Source organism: Myotis brandtii, unplaced genomic scaffold (assembly GCF_000412655.1).
Source record: "Myotis brandtii unplaced genomic scaffold, ASM41265v1 scaffold826, whole genome shotgun sequence".
NCBI classification, from domain to species: Eukaryota; Metazoa; Chordata; class Mammalia; order Chiroptera; family Vespertilionidae; genus Myotis; species Myotis brandtii.
In genome coordinates, this window is record NW_005371354.1 from 797,443 (window position 1) to 817,513 (window position 20,071).

Genomic DNA, 20,071 nt, shown 5'->3' on the forward strand with positions numbered 1-20,071 from the left:
ATTTGTCTTCCTCCTGCTGTGTTTCTCTGTGCCCCTGTTTCCCTCCCTTTGCCTCCATAGTCAGTGGTTTTGGCTTCCTGGCAGCTAGCAAAGAGGATGAACACGTTTGTTGCCCCTGCCCCTTGCTCTGCAGCATGGAATCAGAATTGTGCATTGCAACCAGAACTGGAGAGGGCAGGAGAGCATTAAACCCTGCAGTTTCCTAGATCTCCAGGCACTGAGCAACCTAGATTTGTCCTGCTTTAAAAGCTCACCCAGGACTCAAAGTGGATAAGAAAATAGCATCTTATCACCTTCAGTGGGTGTGCGATGGGAGGAGCTTCAACATCCGCCTCTCATTTCTTAGCAAAGGAGCTGCGTTGGCAGGATGCGTGTTTTGGAGTAAGACCACAAAGACTTGGTGGGAATGTTAGCTTTAGGGCTTCAGACACTCAACCTCTGTGGACCCTCCGAGCCCTGTTCTTGATGTGCTGCTCCGCAGAGACCTGGGCACTGGGGGCACTCGGTGGCCCTTGTTGACCTACTGGCCACCTCACAGGCCCAGGTAACTATACGTGTGTGAGTAGGAGGAGCCTAGAGCAGCAGTTGGTGGTGCCTTTCAGCTTCACCGCTCAGAGTGGGCCTCAGCCCCGCAGCACGGAGACACTTGTTAGGAATACAGAATCCCAGGCCCCCCTCTCGGCCCACTGATTCAGAGCTCTCTCTATATATTTTAAATCCCAGAAGAATTCATATGCAAATTAAAATCTGAGAAGCACTCACTTTACAGCACAAATTTGACAAATTCATCTCTCACCTAATGAGGTAGCATTATCGTAATGATCCCCATTTTACAAGAAACACTTCCTTCCTTCCTTTCTGCTGTCACATATCCATCCCATAAAAAGGGCGTTACAGATGGTGAAAATGAATTCCCTCTCTTCTCCCATGAAGGACCCAGGAACTGTCCTACTCCCAAATGCGGGGAACCACTCGGGGTCCTGGCACACTGGCCTGCTTCTTCTGTGAATGGAACCCTTCCCTTTGAGCAGCCATCACTCCTGCATTGACTTGTATTCATTGACCCGCTTTATCGGGGCCTTCACGACATCTGTCTAGTCTACTTCGTGCAGCATGATATGGTCTCGCCTCTTCTCTCCCAGGAGAGGGGTCAGGGACCAAGCCTGAGGCACATGTCAGGCCCCCTGCATGTGGGCTGCTCATGTGTTTGGATGAATGCGATGGGGTTGAATTACCTGTGGCAAATACCCTCTAGTGCACTTGGAAAGAATAATAGAGTCTTCCAAGGAAGCCAGATCCTGCCACATTTATTCATTGCAGAAAAGGAACAGTGCAATGAATCTACAAAGACGTTTTGGTGTGTTTAATTTTGTTGTTGTTTAACCCTTATAAATCGTAGATTGGTCACCCCGCATTATTTCAACAAGTGAGGCGATATTCATCTTTATTAGACTCCCTGAAATGAATGATCTTAGAATCTCCTTTATGAAATTCTAAGTCTAAGAAAAATAAGGAAAATGGAATATGAATATATATATCCCTCTAATGAACCTTGAGGAATTATGATATGAACTAACCTGGTTGATTAAATGTCTGTTGGAGTCGAGAGCTGCGACCAGCACCATCACTCTGAGATTCCTACAGATAGGGCCCTACCCCAAGCCCCAGGAGGCTCCATGCTCTGCAGTGTCTTCCCTGAAATGTTTTAAGTTTCCCTCTAAGCCTCCAGAATGCCCCCCACAAAGCCGGGTATTGAATCCATGAGACCATTCTAGTAACCGCGGATCCATCATTTGGGGCTATCATGTTTATGTTGGCAAGAGATTATAGCACACCTACTACATAGCAGTCACAAAGTCTTTTCTTATTCATTCATTCTTTACTTTATCTTCTCCTTCACAGTTTGAAACCAAACTGTTTGGCTGTTTGGCATTTATTTGTATTAACATGTTAAGTGGCCACTTATTTGTTCTGCACGAAGTAGTAGTTTGTATTCTGTATTCAAAGGCATTTGTACATAGTGAAAAAATGAAGGTGGCCATACTAACATACTCTAAAGTTATTCCCACAGTCTTTGTTATATTATTGACCAGGGCAATTCTCTGAAATATCAAATTCTAGTAATGTGCTGTCCTGTTTCACATGTACTCTTAATTTATCCTCATACAAATCATATAAGAAAAAAATATCTTCTCACCAAATAGTCTAAAAAGTTAAAGTGAGTTGGACAAAAAGGCATTGATCCAAGACTCAAGCAGAAAAGTCCTTTCTTCAAATGCCATCATTTTGGACCAAACGTGACATTTTATAATCTTGATGTCTAAACCCCCTCTCTGCAGCGCTTCGGATCCCTCCTCCTCCCAGTTCTAGACGTGCATGTGCTTGGTCCCTGGTTTCCCAGTTTCATGATTGCTCTCTGTCTGCTCCTTTGCTCCCAGAAGGCCAGGGCTTTGTGAGTGAGGACGAATACCTGGAAATCTCTGACATCAAACGTGACCAGTCGGGGGAGTATGAATGCAGCGCCTTGAACGATGTGGCTGCTCCTGATGTGCGGAAAGTCAAAATCACTGTAAACTGTGAGTTGACCATTGTCAGGGAGTCCGGGGAGTGGGGGGAGAGATGGAGGAGGGGCTAAGGGGAACAGCTGGTAATGGCAATGCTGTTTTCTGAAAGACCCAGTTGTCTCCATCAGGAAAATACTTGACTAGATTGCTGTGCCCCATTCAAGTCTTCCTGTGACTGTCACAGCTCTTAGCCAATGGGGAGAATGGATAGCTTTGAGTTGGTTTAAAGTCCTAAAGAAGATGCTGGGGTAAGGCAATATCTTCAAGCAAGAAGGTTTTCCCCTAAAATAGTTGGTAATTTAACTGGGAAGGTAAGGTGCCGAAAGAAATCCATCTGTCAACAGGGCGACTGAATGTGCCCTTTATCCATGTCATGAAATCGCTTTGCCTTTTCCCCACAGACCCTCCCTATATCTCAAAAGCCAAGAACATGGGTGTGTCCGTTGGTCAGAAGGGCATCCTGAGCTGTGAAGCATCTGCCGTGCCCACCGCTGAATTCCAGTGGTTCAGGGAAGACACCAGGTACCGTGAGAATGGAAACAGGGCTGTCTGAGCAGAGCTGACGGAGCATTTCCTACATGGGAGGAGAGGGGTGCAGTAAGGGGGGAACCAAAATGCATTACCGCCTTCTTTATAACAGAGGCTCCTTTAGAACCAGAAACAAGGACAAAAAAAAAGAGGAGGAAGCTGGGAAATGGGCTAATGAATTGAGCTTATTTCCAAATCTGAGCTTAGCTATACACATGGCAGTCTTTGATGATGAGAACCAGTACATGTAGCCTTTGGAATGTTAGCATCCTTCTCTTTAACCTGCTGATGGGAGCTATGGTGCTTATGGTTCGAGGTGCAGGAACTGAGTCAGTCCGAGGAAAGAGGGTTTGGGAAGGGGAAGGCCTCCTTGTGGGGTTAGCCTATGGCCGTGGTCGGCAAACCACGGCTCTCGAGCCACATGCGGCTCTTTGGCCCCTTGAGTGTGGCTCTTCCTAAGACTTAGGAGCACCCTAATTAAGTTAATAACAATGTACCTACCTATATAGTTTAAGTTTAAAAAATTTGGCTCTCAAAAGAAATTTCAATCGTTGTACTGTTGATATTTGGCTCTGTTGACTAATGAGTTTGCCGACCACTGGCCTATGGTATCTTAGTTCTCCCAACACCTTCTGTCTGCTGTTTTACTCTATCTGTAGAACCAGACCAGCAGTGCCTTCTCTGTTGCAGGCTAGCCACCGGCCTGGACGGCGTGAGGATTGAGAATAAAGGGCGCATATCCACTCTGACTTTCTTCAATGTTTCAGAAAAGGATTATGGGAACTATACTTGTGTGGCCACAAACAAGCTTGGGAACACCAACACCAGCATCACACTGTATGGTGAGTGCGGGAAGCCTGGGCGCATGGGCTCGGCCACGTGAGGGGCTCGAGGGACATGAGGGAGGAAGGCATGAGCTGCTTGGCCTATGTCCATCCATAATGCTCAACCCACCACCCTTAGATACAAAACGCTTCCCCCTGTCACTCTCCTCACATGTGGAACAGTGGTGTTTATATCCCCTGGTCTACTGAAAGGCAAGGTTTGCACCTTACAAAAGGGGTAAACCCAAGTCAGAACCAAGTCTGATGGTGGTTGCCATAACAACACAGAACCCGGGGACAGTTCAGTTGTAGTGCTATGGAAAGATCTGCAAGGCAAATTAGATATAATTTTCAGGTAACTTCTCTAGTAAGAGTCTATGATTTTTGAGGGGGGTTGGCTTTATAGTTTTAAGCCAAGTCAACTGCTGCCATCATGATTCTCGTGTTGATTGCCGTGTCATGTCCTCATTCATCGGAAGGAACAGAGCAGCCCTCTGAGGCCTCCTCATGAGGACTGTTCTGTCCACAGTGGGAGCGTCGAAGCCTTTCTCTCTGGAGCCCTTTCTCTCCCACATGGATGGAGAGCGCCCCAGAGCCAGGGCGGCCTCCCTTGGAAGCCCTGTCCTTCTCTCACTAAATCTTCCCACACTGCCGTGTCCATCTCCTTTGTGCCACGTTTCACACCAAGGACCAGGGCCAGCTTGTTGTGAGATTTCTTGTGTGTCTGTATTTGTTGATTTGCTGAGATGTGGTTGGAGGGAAGCATCTGGTGAGTAGAACGAAAAGGTTTTCATTTTCCCACGTGCCCATCCGACACTGCAAAAGCTTTCGGCATTGACATTGACTAAACGGCGTCCACCAACCATCTGAAATGTGTGATCTATGTCTTTTGTTTTCTCTCTGCATGGTGTGTGCATTGTGCTGTGTGTGTCTTAGAAATAAGCCCCTCATCAGCAGTGGCAGGTGGGTACCGCATGTTCCTTCCTTCCTCTGCCTGCCTGAATGCCTATGCGTTTGAACTTGAGCCTACTTCAGAGACAGGCTTGCCTGCTCCACCTCCCTGGTTGATTTATCCTTAGATAGACTTTAGGGATTTGGTTTGTACAGTTTAAGTGGCAGGCATGTAGACCGAGATGGCTTTTACATGTACACATATGAAATGCCATTATATGTTTCAGGGAAAGGGTCCTGCCCCCCCCCCCCCCCAAAAAAAAAACCCCCAAAAAACAAAAAAAACCCTTCTACTTGGTGGCCTTTAAAAAGGATGACCATTCTGCTATTTCTATACACAGCAACACCAAGAGGAAGCCAGCCCAGAGACCAAATGGATTATCAGATTATTGTTTCCATGGGGAAGTCACCTTCGTAGGAATGTTTTATACTTTCAGCCCAAGGCAAAAAGGGCTAAAGACTTAATTCTAAAACCTTCATTGTAAAGTAGAAGTGCTTGGAGTCATTAATAATAATAAAAATATCTACTGATTTCCAGACATCATGTTAGTGCTGCGCAGACAGGTTATTAACCCCATTTTAAACATGAGTGACAAGGAGGAAGAAAGAGGTTAAGCAACACTGAGGTACACTTAGCTAGTGAATCCACACTGGGCCCTTCAGCAGATGCTGATGTTTACCCAGAGGCTAGCGAGAAAGAGTGAGGCATTTAGATGAAGCAGCAGGTGGTACTCAGCTCTGCCTGCAGAGGCAGAGCCTCACAGCCCTCCTTTAATATGATCACTCTCAGTCATATAAAAAGTGCTAACTTTTGACTTGCCCAGACCCGGAAGCACTCTGTGAATGTCTTTCCACACCGCTGGATCTAGGACAGTCACAAGCCACTCGCTCCGCCCACACCTTGAGGTCTATGACTGTCCATCCTTGGTCTTGAGAAAACCACGAGGAAAGGGTGGGGTTAGAGTGCTCAGCCACCTACCCTGCTATCACCCCCTCAGTTAGTGGTGTCAGTGACAGGAAGTAGGGCCAGTGGTCGGCAAACTGCGGTTCGGCAAACCACGGCTTGCAAGCCACATGCGGCTCTTTTATCATGAACTAAGGAAAGAGGTATATCATAGCAGATAACAACAGCAGATATACATCAAGACTATATCAATTTGCTAGGGCTGCCATAACAAAATATCATAGGCCAATGCCTTAAACAACATAAATTTATTTTCTCAGAGTTCTGGAGGCCAAAACTGTTTTTGATGAGGGCTCTCTTCCTGCCTGTGCATGCCCCCAAGTAGTATTTTGTGGAAGAGCCACACTCAAGGGGCCAAAGAGCCGCATATGGCTCACAAGCTGTGGTTTGCCCACCACGGAGTAGAGCCAACAGAAGCAGCCTAGGTCTGACCACTAGATGATCCAGGATCTTGTCCCTCTTCATCATGAACTAAGGAAAGAGGTGTGTCATAGCAGATAACAGCAGCAGATATACATCAAGACTATATCAAATTTGCTAGGGCTGCCATAACAAAATATCATAGGCCAATGCCTTAAACAACATAAATTTATTTTCTCAGAGTTCTGGAGGCCAAAACTGTTTTTGATGAGGGCTCTCTTCCTACCTTTTAGATGGCTACTTTGTCCTCACATGACTTGCTTGTGAGCATCTGTGGAGAGAGATAGAGGTGGATATAGAGATGGAGAGAGGGGGAGAAGAAAGGGGAGGAGGGAGAAAGGGGGAAAGGAAGAAAGGGAAAGAGAAAAGAGGATCAGAGAGAGGAAAAGAAGATGAGAGAGTGGGAAAGAGGCCTTTTAGATGGCTACTTTGTCCTCACATGACTTTCTTGTGAGCATCTGTGGAGAGAGATAGAGGTAGATATAGAGATGGAGAGAGGGGGAGAGAGAAAGGGGAGGAGGGAGAAAGGGGGAAAGGAAGAAAGGGAAAGAGAAAAGAGGATCAGAGAGAGGAAAAGAAGATGAGAGAGAGGGAAAGAGTGGGGGAGAGAGAGATGATTGCTCTCTGGTGTGTCTTCTTATTAGGACAATAACTCTGATGAATGAGGGCCCTACCCTTTTAACCTCATTGAATCTTAATTATTTTTTTTATAGTTTCAATCTCCAAATACACACTGGAGACATATGGCTTCAACATATGAGTTGAGGAGAGGGAGGAGGTACAATTCAGACACTAGGAAAGACATAGCTTTATATCCCAACTTGGCCAGTCACGTTCCAGCTAGTTAACCTTGCCGAGCCTCACTTTCCCCGTGTATGGAATCAGGATCTTAATACCTGCCTTTAAAGGCTGGTGAGAGTGCCAAATAAGGTCGTACATATGGAGAGAGCCCCACACATGTTTAGATATATGCCTTTGACAACACACAAAGACGATAGACCTCAGTTACTCTGCTAAAGTTGGAACAGTACTTCCTGGCCTGTCCTTGTGAATCGTCAATAATATGATGCTGCTCACAGAGGTATGCCAGGCTAAAGACTGTTGTATAAAGAGAAGGTTCTGTAGTTCTCGCTGGCATTTGCCAGTGTTTTCCGTGATCCATCTTATCACTGTTGCTCTTGATATGGCTGCCAGGCGTATTGATCTGCTGGGATTGTGCTTTCCACTCCTCCAGGGCTTCCTGTCCACTTTCACTTCCCGCACCATCACTCGCTGTATCTCGCTTCATCCAGTTAGTGTCCACTCCCCTTTCAGCATCCCTTCCTGAAGGCAGCCTTTCCTGACCTCGGAGGGGAGGTCAGGCCCCCATTATGCACACTCCCTGTCACACTTCTACATGCTGCACTAACACAGTGCACTCGCCAGCCTTCGCTCAACTAATGTTCCTCAGGACCAGCCATGAGCCAGCTTCTCAGAGTGATGAGGATGCAACAGTCACACAGAGAGATACCTAAGTCTATAGACTTCACCTTCTAGTTGCAATGATATTTTGTTCCATTCACTTCATTTCTTTTATCAAAGACTTTTTTCTGCTTCCGCCTATGTGCTCCATGAACATAGGGACCATGTCTGGATTGATCCTTAAAACCTAACACAGTAGCCGGTCAGGAAATTTGTGTTGAATGAATGAATGAATGAATATATGCAGAGACTGGAGGGTTGGGTTGGTGATACCAGGGATAGGAGTTCAGCTCAGGAATGAAATGTGACAACAGAATAGGGCCTAGGAGTCGGAGCCTCCTTGGAGCCAGGTTCGGCTGCTCACTCTGAATGGTTTTGGGAAATCAATTTGGTGCACTCTGGGTTTTTCATCAGTGAAAGCGTTTGGATAAGATGTTTTGCATGGTGCCCACAAAGATGAATTCTCTGATACTCTGCCTGAGTGGCAATCGCTTCAACACCAAATGAAAGGGATGTTGTCCAGTTCACAGACCCTTTCTGATGTCCATGAATGCTGTTTCTAGTCCTCAATGTCCCCCTGATTGTGCAAAATATTACTTATTACTTACCACCTACAGAGGCCACTGGGCTGAATGTTCTCCATGCTTTACCTCATTTAAAGACTCTAGGAAGTAAATACTATATTTCTCCCGCCTTTACAGAGGAAAAATTTGATAGGTTAGGCAGATTATTCAACTCACACTGGCTTCAAAGTGCTTGAGCTGGAAGTAAGCCCATGTGTCTGGTTCCAGCGTCTCAGCTCTTTCTATTTCATTACAACTCACACTGCTTGGCAATGCATCACAGATTTTGGCGGATCACCTTCTGGGTAGAACCATATAAACAATCAGCCTGTTTGCACCTATTTCGCACACTCAAATCTCCCTTCTTCTTCCTAAATCTAAGCCCATTATTTTAAAGAACATTTTTACATTTACAACCCATATACACATATACACATACCACACACACACACACACACACACACACACACACACACACACACACCATATTCCCAGGCATGCACTGGCGTTTGCACTTGAGGACTATAAGTTTCATTTTTGGAGTCCCTCTGACTGTGCATCATGAAGCTAGATAACACTTTCTCCTAACAGAATTCTCACACAGACACATCTCCCATACATGTCCTACCTGCATGCAGAGAACAAAGGAAGATGGGATAAGAGCCAATTCAGAGAAGACAAAGACAATGGGGACAGTGGGGTGGTGAGTGGGTTGAAACAGGAAGTGACTAGGTAAACTGTGACAGGCACATTGGTAGGTGGGAGACACCCATGGGTGGATCAGTGCTTGGCCTCCATCTGAGAAGTTTGTTTCTCACACACCAATTACTGTCCCTTCAAAAGCCACACAGATGGGCTAGGTCACACGGGCAGTGTGCCAACTCAAAGTGGCGTTTTAGTTTATGTACTTTCTTGAGCCCCAGGCAACTGCAGGGACTGAAAAAGCAGCAGAATGTAGAGAAGAGACCAGTACCAGGAGCAAGGAAAACTGGGTTCTGGTCCCCACTTTGCTACAGACAAGCTCTGACTCCCTCTGCTCCATGGTTGTCTATAAAATATAACAGGAAAAGAGGGACTCCCAGCTTATGCTCAGCTTTCTAAGTCTCTGTTCTGAAATGAAAATATAGGGTGAGCAACAGATCTCCAAAACCTAGCATCCCTACCCACAGACATGGTGGCAAGTACCCTGTGTTACTGCGAGGAGGCCTGCTCTAAGTCTACGTCAGCTGTACTGAGTGGGTGCAGCCGCTGAAGGCCCACCTGAGCCTGGCACCTTGAGGTCCTGCCAGCCAAGCTCAGCTTGCTTCCCACTGCTCTTCCCTCCCAGAAGCCCTTCCCTTTCTCTGGTCTTGCCAACTCATGTTGCCGCCACTGAGTCTTGAACAAGAGGCCCCGCCGCCCTGTCCTTAGAGTGCAAAGAGGGCAGATTCCGACCCTGATTACATCCTTACATCCGCGCTGCAGAGAGTGCGACGCGCTTAATGAGCCATATAAATGCTCGGATTACTGGAACCAGCAGGCAGAGGGGCAGGGAATGCAAACAAAGCCAGGAAGGAGGGCGTCGCTGCAGAGAGGAAAACAGATTTCTCACTTTTTATCTGTGAAATCGTAGCGGTACAAATTAGTTACATTAAGAGTTAAGTATCAGGAATAGGGGACAACTCAGAGCAATCCTGTCCTTGCGAATGAAAATGGCAAAAGACTCCAGTGAAGGCAACATCTGGGCTCTGCATTCTTTCCTGCGGCAAAGCCTCAGCCCCTCCGAGCAGCTACTAGTAAGCTGCAGCCGACCTCAGTGTCCCCCCAACCCCTGGGAACCCTGAAGACAGAGTCTCCATTTTTTTTGGCCAATGGCCATTCCTCCAGAATCAATACACATACCAGGCTGGCTCTTCCAATGGGATTTTCTCCAGCTAAAAGCAGCAGTGACCAGCTCCTCTCCTCTCCCACCCTTTGCTGCCCTCCCCGTGCACCCCATGGTCCTTGTAGGCAGAGCGCTTAAGTCCCTGCCTTTGTACCGCCCACCTCCCCGACATACTCCTGCCCCCTCCTGTATTGAGGTGTCCAAACAACCACACCTTTCCCCTAAATGGCTCCAGGTGATGCCTGAGGACTGGGCTGAGGAGTGTGAGGATTCCCCTGAGCATGCCAACCATGAACCACCCTCTATTGCCTTTTCCCTTTCCCTCCAATCCCCCAAAAGGGAGGGTCAGTGGTGGTGTCTCCACCTCCTCCCAGTGCCTTTCACACCTCCTCCTAGCAGTGCTGTTCCCTCAGAGCATCCAGCCTCCTCCCAGCTCCGGGCCCCCCATGGGCCCCCAACATTCCACTCCTGGCTTCTGGGACATGAGCAGATGGTGACTTGCTTCTTCCCATTCTGTCTTAGTCTGATTCTAGCTCCTTCCCCACCTTCCCCATAGGCCTGCCCAGGCTCAGTATGACTGAGCAGAAGGGCCCCATCCATGTCTTCCAGCACCTTACCAAGCACTCTCTGAGCCTGCGCTAGACTCACTCCGGGTGTTTTAAGAGTGCAAGTTATGGGCCTTGCCGCAGACCTGTTTCATCAAAATCTGCAGCGACGTCATTGATGTTTCTCTCTCTCTCCCTCCCTCTCTGAAATCAAAAACATATTAAAAAAAGAAAGAATATTGGGCTGTATCTTGCAATGGTTCTTGCCTAGTAAACATTTGCTGAATTAATAAATATATCTTCCAGTCAATGAGGCATCCATTGCAGCCTGTATACAGTATGAACCGCTTCACTAACCAAAGAAAAGCCAAGTGCTCAAAAGGATTTGTTGCCCCCCCCCCCCCAAGGGAAGGCAAAGCATTATTTCTCTGACACCTTCCCTTTGCTTTCCAGCCTCTTAGTTCTAATTTGAAATCTAGGGTTCTCTCCCTCCCCCTGTGGGTTTTTCTTGTGAGCAAAACTATCTTAGACATCCCAGTTCACTGTTTAGAAAGATGTTCACCAAAGGATTTCTTCTTGCAGAGCCATCAAAAGCTGCACAGATTGGTCCACTTCCTGCTGATAACGTATATGATTTTTATTTTCCAAATCCTCAATTTAAATCCAGGTGGGAGGAGATGAGTCAGAGAGAAACACCATTGCTTTTGGCCGATGACAGCAGCATTATCATTTGTATTTTCCCAAACCTGCAAAATGTCAACATATTAGGGGGGGAAAAAATGCAGACCTTTCACATTTCGTTTCTGATGAGGTTCCTCGTGGCTCCCCCGCACCCCTGCCCCCCGCCCGAATCACTGACATCTGGCGATTAGCCTGAGCGTTTAGAATTTAACAGGGAGCAGCCAGGCTGTGCTGATGTCAGCACACGCGCCACAGCCTATGGTTCGGCATGGACCACGGTCTCGCCTCTTTCAGGTTTGTGATGAGCTGACAGATTTGCATTCACTTCTGCCGGGAACTTAAACGTGTGTCTCTGTGGTTAGCACAGAACCGGGCGTGCTAGAGAGAACAACACAAAGATGGCTGCCCGTGTGTGCTGCTCATCTGCTGGTCCTCACCCACCAGAGCCCAGCTAACCTCCCCTGGAAAACAGCACCGCGCTGCGCTGTAATTACAGACAATGGCAGGGAAGCCCCCTTGGAAGGGGGACGCTGCGCCTTCAGCAGCTGAAAATAGGTTTATGTTTCATCCACAAGGGTAACGCACACATCCCTTAATTAGATTTCCCGGCTCCTCTTTTAATCACCAAGAACATCCTTATCCTTTCGGTGTCTCATTAGGAAGGTCACCGAGTTCATAGTCAGACTTAGAAAACTATCCCCATTTCAGAACAAAACTCTCTCTTCGGAGACTTCCGATCCTTCTTTGATCTCACTGTGCTACCACCCGGTGCAGGTGCCTGCGGGATTCTTTTCTTTTTCTTCTTTAAATGCGATCACACTACCACCTGCTATTTTAGTAGGTTGACAGCTCTGCAGCCCACTGTTGCTAAAGAGCCATGCCATGTGTTTATTGCAATCATGGAAAGGAAGGGTGGTGACACATTTCAACACCTGCATCGCCCGTAATGGACACTTAATTTCTAAGCTTCCGAACCTCGGACGAGGCAGGACCTCATCAGGAAGCTTGTGCAATTTTCTGGGAACTCCGTGCTGAGTTTGGGCACTTGGTTTCCAACTCCTGCTCCTGCAGAGGGAGGGTGATCAGCCTCCCTTCCTGCCCCCTCCCCCCTGTGACTGCAGCAGCAAACCTGGCTCCGGAAGCCAGACCTGCAGGTTAATTCAATGTTAAGTGCACAAATTTGCTTTTTAAATATCAAATGCTTAGTTTATGTAATTTAACGAAGTAGGTAGCCTCTCCAAAGTGGACTTTATTTTATTTGTTTGTTTATTTTGTTGTTGTTGTTAATCCTCCATAATAATTTTCCATCGATTTTTAGGGAGAGCGGAAGAAAGAGGGAAAGACAGAGAGAGATATTAATGTGAGAGAAACACATGGATTGGTTGCCTCCTGCATGGCCCCAACCAAGGCCCAGACTGGGAAGGAGCCTGCAACCGAGGCATATGCCCTTGGCTGGAATTGAACCCAGGGCCCTTTGGTCCACTGGCCGGCACTCTATCCACTGAGCAAAACCGGCTAGGGCTGTTTATTTCTTAATGTAGTTGTCCCCCCGCAGCTGCCCCTGACTTTCCCTTGTGGCCATAACACCTTCCTTCTGGTCCAGAGTGGACACACCAGTTGACCATTATTCCATTTACAATTTCTGAAATTTATCTCACGATCATTTATTTCTTAATGTAGTTGTTTCCCTCCACCCTTGACTTTCCCTTGTGGCCATAACACCTTCCTTCTGGTTCAGAGTGGACACACCAGTTGACCACTATTCCATTTACAATTTCTGAAATTTATCTCACGATCATTTCTAAGGTTCTCTGTCTCTTCTTTCTGTGTGCTGAAGACTAACTTGTTTTTGTCTGCATATATGTCCCCAAGGTATTTTGCTGTTGTCATTGTTGACACTCACAGTTTGTTTGGTGGCTTTGCAACATCATTTAAGCTTTTCAAAGCTATTCAGCTTCAGGCTTGAAGAAAACAGTTCATGTTTAGCATTGAAATGGGTGAAGACTGAGGGACTAGAGTGAGGGGAAAGGGCATAATTACATGTTCTTACTTTCAATTTATCCCTGAAAAATATTTCATTAAACCTGATATTTATAAGAGCCATTGTAACTAAATTAAATTATTGTTAACCATAAATAAAGATTCTTTACATGTGGCATTTTCCAAGAGTTGGGCATCTAAATTCCCTTCCTCAAAAGGACTAGCCTCCTTGGGAAGCTCTTCTCTGTGGTTGGCAGCCTCCTGGGGGAAAAGGGCATAATTACATGTTCTTAGTTTCAATTTATCCCTGAAAAATATTTAATTAAACCTGATATTTGTAAGAGCCATTGTAACTAAATTAAATTCTTGTTAACCATAAATAAAGATTCTTTACATGTGGCATTTGCCAAGAGTTGGGCATCTAAATTCCCTTCCTCAAAAGGACTAGCCTCCTTGGGAAGCTCTTCTCTGTGGTTGGCAGCCTCCTGGCATCATTTCAGGAGGGGCCAGGGCACTGCTTGCTGGCCATGCCTAGTTTGCTGCCAGCTGGTGTGTGACAATTATCCTTGAGAACCTAGTATTCCACAAGGTCTCTTCACTTAAAGCATGATCCCCACAAAAGATGCTATTTGAGGGATCAGCAATTATTCCTCTTCTGGTTCTAATTTACTTAATATTTATTCATCTTTTATTTATACTCAGTGATCTCACACAGCATTTAAACTAATCCTCTGAGCAGCATTGCAAGAGTAGGGGAAACTATCCCCTCTCCATTTCATACATTAAAAAATAATAACTGATTCAGGGAAGGTGACTGTCTTGTCCAAAGTCATCCTAGTAGAGAGGAACAGAGTCAGAATTCAAGTTCAGTTCTCTCTAATTCTTGAATTCTGTCTTTTCAAGATCATCCAGAAGGAAGGCTATTCATGAGATGAAAGAGATGATAACCTATTTGTTCCAAATGTTTTCTTCTCAGAATCTATGAGGATTTAAATATATATTTATTCATTTTGTTCATGTGTTTACTGATTTAGCTTTAGACTAGCACAGAGAATATTCAGAGTCCCACTGGACCACAAGCTTTGTAAAGGCAGAGCTGGTGTTTACCTTTCTCTCTGAAAACAGAGCCTGGCCCATGGCCGGCTCCCAACAACACCTGTTGAGTGAACAGTGGTGACTTTCCATTGCCCTTGTAGACTGATCCTTTGCCCTTGGACCTTGCCACAGAGCTTGGCTTTGGACCTCTCCCATTTTCCCTGCTCAGTGCCCCCCACCCCAATGACCTCTCTCAACACCACTCCCCCCATCTCACCCATCTCAACTCCTCACTCCCTCACTCACCAAAATCTGACCTCAGGTTTAATGTACTTGGAAAACATCCACGTAGAAGGTAGGGGGTGTGGAACCACCAGAGCAGCAGTTGCCAGGGTCGCATGTTTCCTTTGACCCAGGCACTAGACACATGACTCAATTCTGTTAGTTATCCTATAAACTCAGTGTTTCACCCACGTTCTCAATGACAAACTGAGAGTACGTGAAGATCACTTAGCTGGCAAGCCATAGAGACAGGATTTAAACCCAAATTGGCCTGACTCCAAAGCTGTCAGGATTGGTTGCACTTTTGCAGTGGTCAGCGATTCACCTCAAAGGATGTTTAGGGCCACAGAGACAAGGCAGTGAGGCCAAGGGAGGGCTGTGCAGAGGCCCAGAAAGCCTTTCTCAAGGCCCTGGAAGACATCTGCTCCACCTCTGCATCCCTGGGCCCTGCTCTTTAGTCTTTATTTCAGTCCCATCTTTTCTTCAAACACTTGTCCTTTATCCAGGTGTACCTCAGGGTTAGTTTTCTGTAGAAGAACAAACACATAGTTGAAAACTAATGCTGATAATTTTGGAGTCAGGCCAATTTGGGTTTAAAGCATTGAAAATCTGCCTTACCTATTTAATTTCTGGATTCTAAGTTTGTCATAAGACCTACCTTTCTTTATCTTCTTCCCTATTTCCATTTGAAAATGTAAATACAATAATAAGAATAAAAACACCATTTGAATTTCTTACCCAGTTTGTTGGAATTAAAACTGGTATTATCTCGGGTACCCACTGCCTGGAGAAGTTTGTGGAACTGGGATCTGAACAAATGACGGCATGGGAAAGAACCTTCACCTTGACATCTGAAGACGTGTGTTCAGACCAGGGGAAGAGTCCTTCCGGTGTCACCCTCTCCCCTGTGACAGATTCTTTGAGCTAAGGTTTGCAAAGCCTCCTACCAGCCTGAGGAACCAGAAGTGAGGCTGCGTGGTCATGCCGCCACACCAAATAGTTAAGCAGCAGCAATGCATCACTTCACTATTACAACACAAGGAAGGATTTGCCTCATCATGGGAGTGGCCTGAGCATAGAGGCCGGATGGGAGAGATGCAACCCGGATGCTTTCTTCACTTCCAGTAGAATCAGGGTTACTGTACAGATGCAATTCAAGAATCAGTTCATTGGCCATGGCTTTTGTCCCACATTTCTCCAATCTAGGGAGTGAAATGCTAAAGTTGGAATAAAGTTATTCCTACACTAAGACTTCTGTCTTTCTAGAATAGAGCTTTTAGAGCTTCAACTGTTTCTTAAGTGGTACACTGATGTGAACCACTCTCCTCTTGCTTTGGACAGAGCCTGAGAGCCCTCCTGTAGAGCCCCCATGACACTGGTATTGGCCCACCTGCCAAATCTCCAATGTGTCCAGGATCTGTATGAGGAAAGCAATGCTAGTTTTAATCTCCATCATGCTGGCTTAGATTAACTCCTTGGCCAGAATAGCTCAGTCATTGCTCATTGACCATAAACTCAGTGTTTCGCCCACGTTCTCAATGACAAACTGAGAGTTTGGTTGGCAGTAAACTGCCATATTATATACTATAAACCAGGGCTCATTGACCTTGAAGCTGTACAGAAAATGAGGCCATTGGAAAGAAAATCTTGGGGTCTAGTAATGTTTGGTTCTCTGTTGCTATCTCAAGGTATTGTGATAAAGACAGAATGGTGATGACTTTTGTATCAACTGGAAAAGGCCATCTGGCTGCTCACCAGCTGTCCATTCTAGCACCAGATGTAGGGTTTCTATTAATGCAATAACTCAGAATGCAAATAGAAGAAGGGTCTTAGATGTCATCAATTCCAACCTCCTTTTACTACGCATGTGGGAGAACCAAGACCAGAAAAAGGACGTCACTCAGCTAGGGAATGGTAGAGTCACATGAGAAATTGGATTTCCAGATTCTCAGTCCATTGTTCCTCTCACCACATGATGCTCTGGTCCCTGGAAAAAGGGCAAAAGTATTGTTATCCATAGAGAGGAAGTAGAGTTGTAATAATCAAGGGCTCAGCCCTAGCCAGTTTGGCTCAGTGGATAGAGCGTCAGCCTGCGGACTCAAGGGCCTGGGTTCGATTCCAGTCAAGGGCATGTACCTTGGTTTTGGGCACATCCCCAGTAGGGGGTGTGCAGGAGGCAGCTGATCGATGTTTCTCTCTCATCGATGTTTCTAACTCTCTATCCCTCTCCCTTCCTCTCTGTAAAAAAATCAATAAAATACATTAAAAAAAATAATCAAGGGCTCAGACTCTGTCCACAGAGTAACTCAATTCTAACCCAGCTCTGGGTGTATAAGTTGTGTAACCATAGTTAAAGTACTTAACGGCTCTGTTCTTCAGTTTCCCCATTAATATCATGGGAATGTCAATGGTACATAGCTCAGTGGGTTTTGTAAAGATTAAATGAGCTCATGTATGTTTACCATTTAGAATCATACTTGTCACTATTGTGATCCAAAGCAAACTGTGCACCCTCTATATCCATGAAGTCACCTTCATGGCTCCCACTCTTTGGAACACTCAACTAAAGCTCAACTGTGGCTGTAACCCCTGCTTGATCAGCACTGAACATCGATGGCAACCCATATCCCATGACAGACACTCGTTGCTCTTTATGATGCCACCTTCTTTTCTCTCTATACTTCACCTTTTTATGCTTTGCTTTCTTATATATGTAACTTCTCTTCTCTGTTTAGCGATATGCAACCTTGTCCTGTATCATGACATCACCGAAATGCTAAAGTCCACTGTAGAAGTTGGAATAAAGTTATCCCTACACTAAGACTTCTGTCCCTCTAAGGTAGAGCTTTTAGAGCTTCAACTGTTTCTTAAGTTAATATCAACACAATGAATTAAATAAAGGCACAGGTGGACAGCACATTGGTTAGACATTTAAAGAAACATATGGGTTTTATAAATATGCATTGTTCATTTTCTTATAAACTCATTTTAAACATCTAAATTATTCTCTTTTTTTCCAGAAGACAATATAGAAAATTACCTTGAACTTTAACTTGGACATTTTCCAACTCAGTAGGCCAGTATGCTTCCTCAGGTTATATATCTGGACTGATGGAGGACCCAGAGTCAGGCTACTTTCCATAAATATATATGGAGCCTCCATGGAGATTGTAGCCCTGAGCTAGAGACATTATCCTGCCCTTGTCTATGGATACTCTATTAAAAAAAAACTGCAGAGAAATATGAGCCAGACTCTCAAAATATCATATAAAAATGAATTTTTTAGCCAATAAGAGAATTATGTACATTGTAAATCAGAGGAAGAAAAGTTGTCCATGTTGAAATCCCTGAAGATGGAACAGTTGAATGCTCTCTGCTGTAATGAGATACCTATACTTTCTCAAGCAAAGGTCAGCATCAGTCCCTTCCCAGGCAGGCACAGATCCACACCATTAGGTTGACAAACAAGCCAAATGATTGGGCCCTATCTGAGCAGCCCCTGTGCCACCTCTGCGTTTTAAAGTAGCCACGCTCATTTCTGATAACCCAATTTACTTCTAAAAAGGCAGTGTAGTCCTGGCTGGAAAAGGAAGAGGAGGCATGCTTGTCTTGCTTGCAACTCCTTCCCTTTGTCACAGGCTTCATAGGAATGTCTATTGATGGCTTCTAATCCCTTGGCTTGTACTTGCTTTTGCTTTCCCTGGAATACTCTCTGCTTGCTAGCTGCCTGTCTTAATTATGACCCTAAATTCCTGTGGTTTCCCAATAAAGGTGATGGAGGAGCACAGAGGCAGAGTTAGCCACAGACACATCTGCCCTGGGCCCTTTGAATAGGCCAGGATAATTCCATTCCCTGGTCTTTCTTCTCAAGGACAACAGATGAAAGGAAATGGATAGCATGTGTGATTCTATAGTCTTGTTCAATGGAATGTGAGTGACTCAGGAGGGCTGTGTGAAGATGGGTCAGACGGAGGGAAGAAGAAAGAAAGAGCTGCAGGTACAATTGCTTCAGGCTGCATCATTAGCTGGCAGTTAGGACACGACAGGTTGAGTCTTCTTTGTTCCTTTTGAAGAGGCACCATGGACTGATGGGATAAACCCAATCCTCCTCTTTAAAACTCTTGAGTATTCTTCCTCAACTACTTCAGGAGGAACCTCCACAATACCAAGTTACACGGGATGAAATGTTGGCCACATCCACACCTACATACTTGTTGCTCACAAGATGTTTCTCTTCCTCCCAAGCCCCCAGCCCCCTCCCCGTTCTCTCTGCTCTGGACTCTTTCCTGCACCCCATTTCTCTCTCCTGCATCCCTGTCTGACCAGGATTCTATCTCCAAAGACAGAACACAATTAGTGGTAATATTTATGAAATGGCCATCGGGTCCTGCCATACCATTTAGCCCTGTCTTGCAGCCTTAACTTTTTAGCCCATAGGCCTAACTTACTGTCATTACCTCCCTCCATCCCCCACTTTTTTTTAAACCCCATCTTTCAGAGCAGGCTATAGTGGTCAAGGCATCCCACTGATTTGCCCCTTTGAGTTTCTAAATACGCCCCATGGCACTTTCCATTTGTCCAGACTTAGAAGGGTCAGTGGTGGAAGTGAGAGGTGGGGGAATGCTTACAGAGAAGCATGTCTATATATTTGCTCAGCAATAAGTATGGTACCTTTGGGTGCATGCTAATGGCTCTGTCTCTCTTTCCCCTACACAGGGCCTGGAGCAGTCATTGATGGTGTAAACTCGGCCTCTAGAGCGCTGGCTTGTCTCTGGCTATCAGGGACCCTCTTTGCCCACTTCTTCATCAAGTTTTGATAAGAAACCATAGGTTCTCTGAGCAACGCCTGCTTCTCCATATCACAGACTTTAATCTACACTGCGGAGGGCAAACCAGTTTGGGCTTCTTTTTGTTTCTTTGTTTCTGATATTCTCTCTTGATTTTTTAAAATTTTTATTCTTCAGTTTTGTTTGTTCATTTGACTTTTTTTTTCCCAGTTGCAATGAGTGGGGTTGGGGGAGGGGAGGGCAGGGTTCTACCGTGTGTAGGCTAATCATTCACTGGTGTGTCCCAAAATGGAATCTGTTCCTGCTCCCTGGGTTCTTTCCTTTTCTCTGCTTCCCTCCCCATCATCATCACCACCAACCTCTCCTGTCCCACATACCAAAACATGAGCTCCATTTGGGCAAAACCGTGCCTCGTGATAAACACCCTGAAGACACAACTTGACTTATAATGTAGTGCACAGCAAGAGTTATATCCAAGTGTCCTATTATCTGTGTATTTTAAGCTTTGGATCATTTTCCTGATTACAATGTACATATCCCTCTCTCCATGTTTATTATTATCTAATTACATTAGGGTTCACATCCTTTCTTTCTGGAAAGTTATCTCAAGATATATATATAT

The 20,071-nt window shown here is 45.6% G+C and overlaps 1 protein-coding gene across 2 annotated transcripts in view; it reads left to right on the top strand.

Moving 5' to 3' along the window:
• Positions 1–20,015, top strand: part of OPCML (opioid binding protein/cell adhesion molecule-like) — a 426,180-nt gene extending 406,165 nt beyond the window's left edge. The window contains exons 4-7 of one of the 2 annotated variants that reach the window (XM_005884362.2): positions 2,439–2,576; positions 2,966–3,086; positions 3,783–3,934; positions 19,379–20,015. In XM_005884362.2, the coding sequence (XP_005884424.1) occupies positions 2,439–2,576; positions 2,966–3,086; positions 3,783–3,934; positions 19,379–19,479 (512 nt within the window). In that variant the 3' untranslated portion in view covers positions 19,480–20,015. The remainder of the gene's footprint in view (positions 1–2,438; positions 2,577–2,965; positions 3,087–3,782; positions 3,935–19,378) is intronic. The other variant, XM_005884363.2, reaches the window with a different exon arrangement.
• Positions 20,016–20,071: the final 56 nt, after the last annotated feature.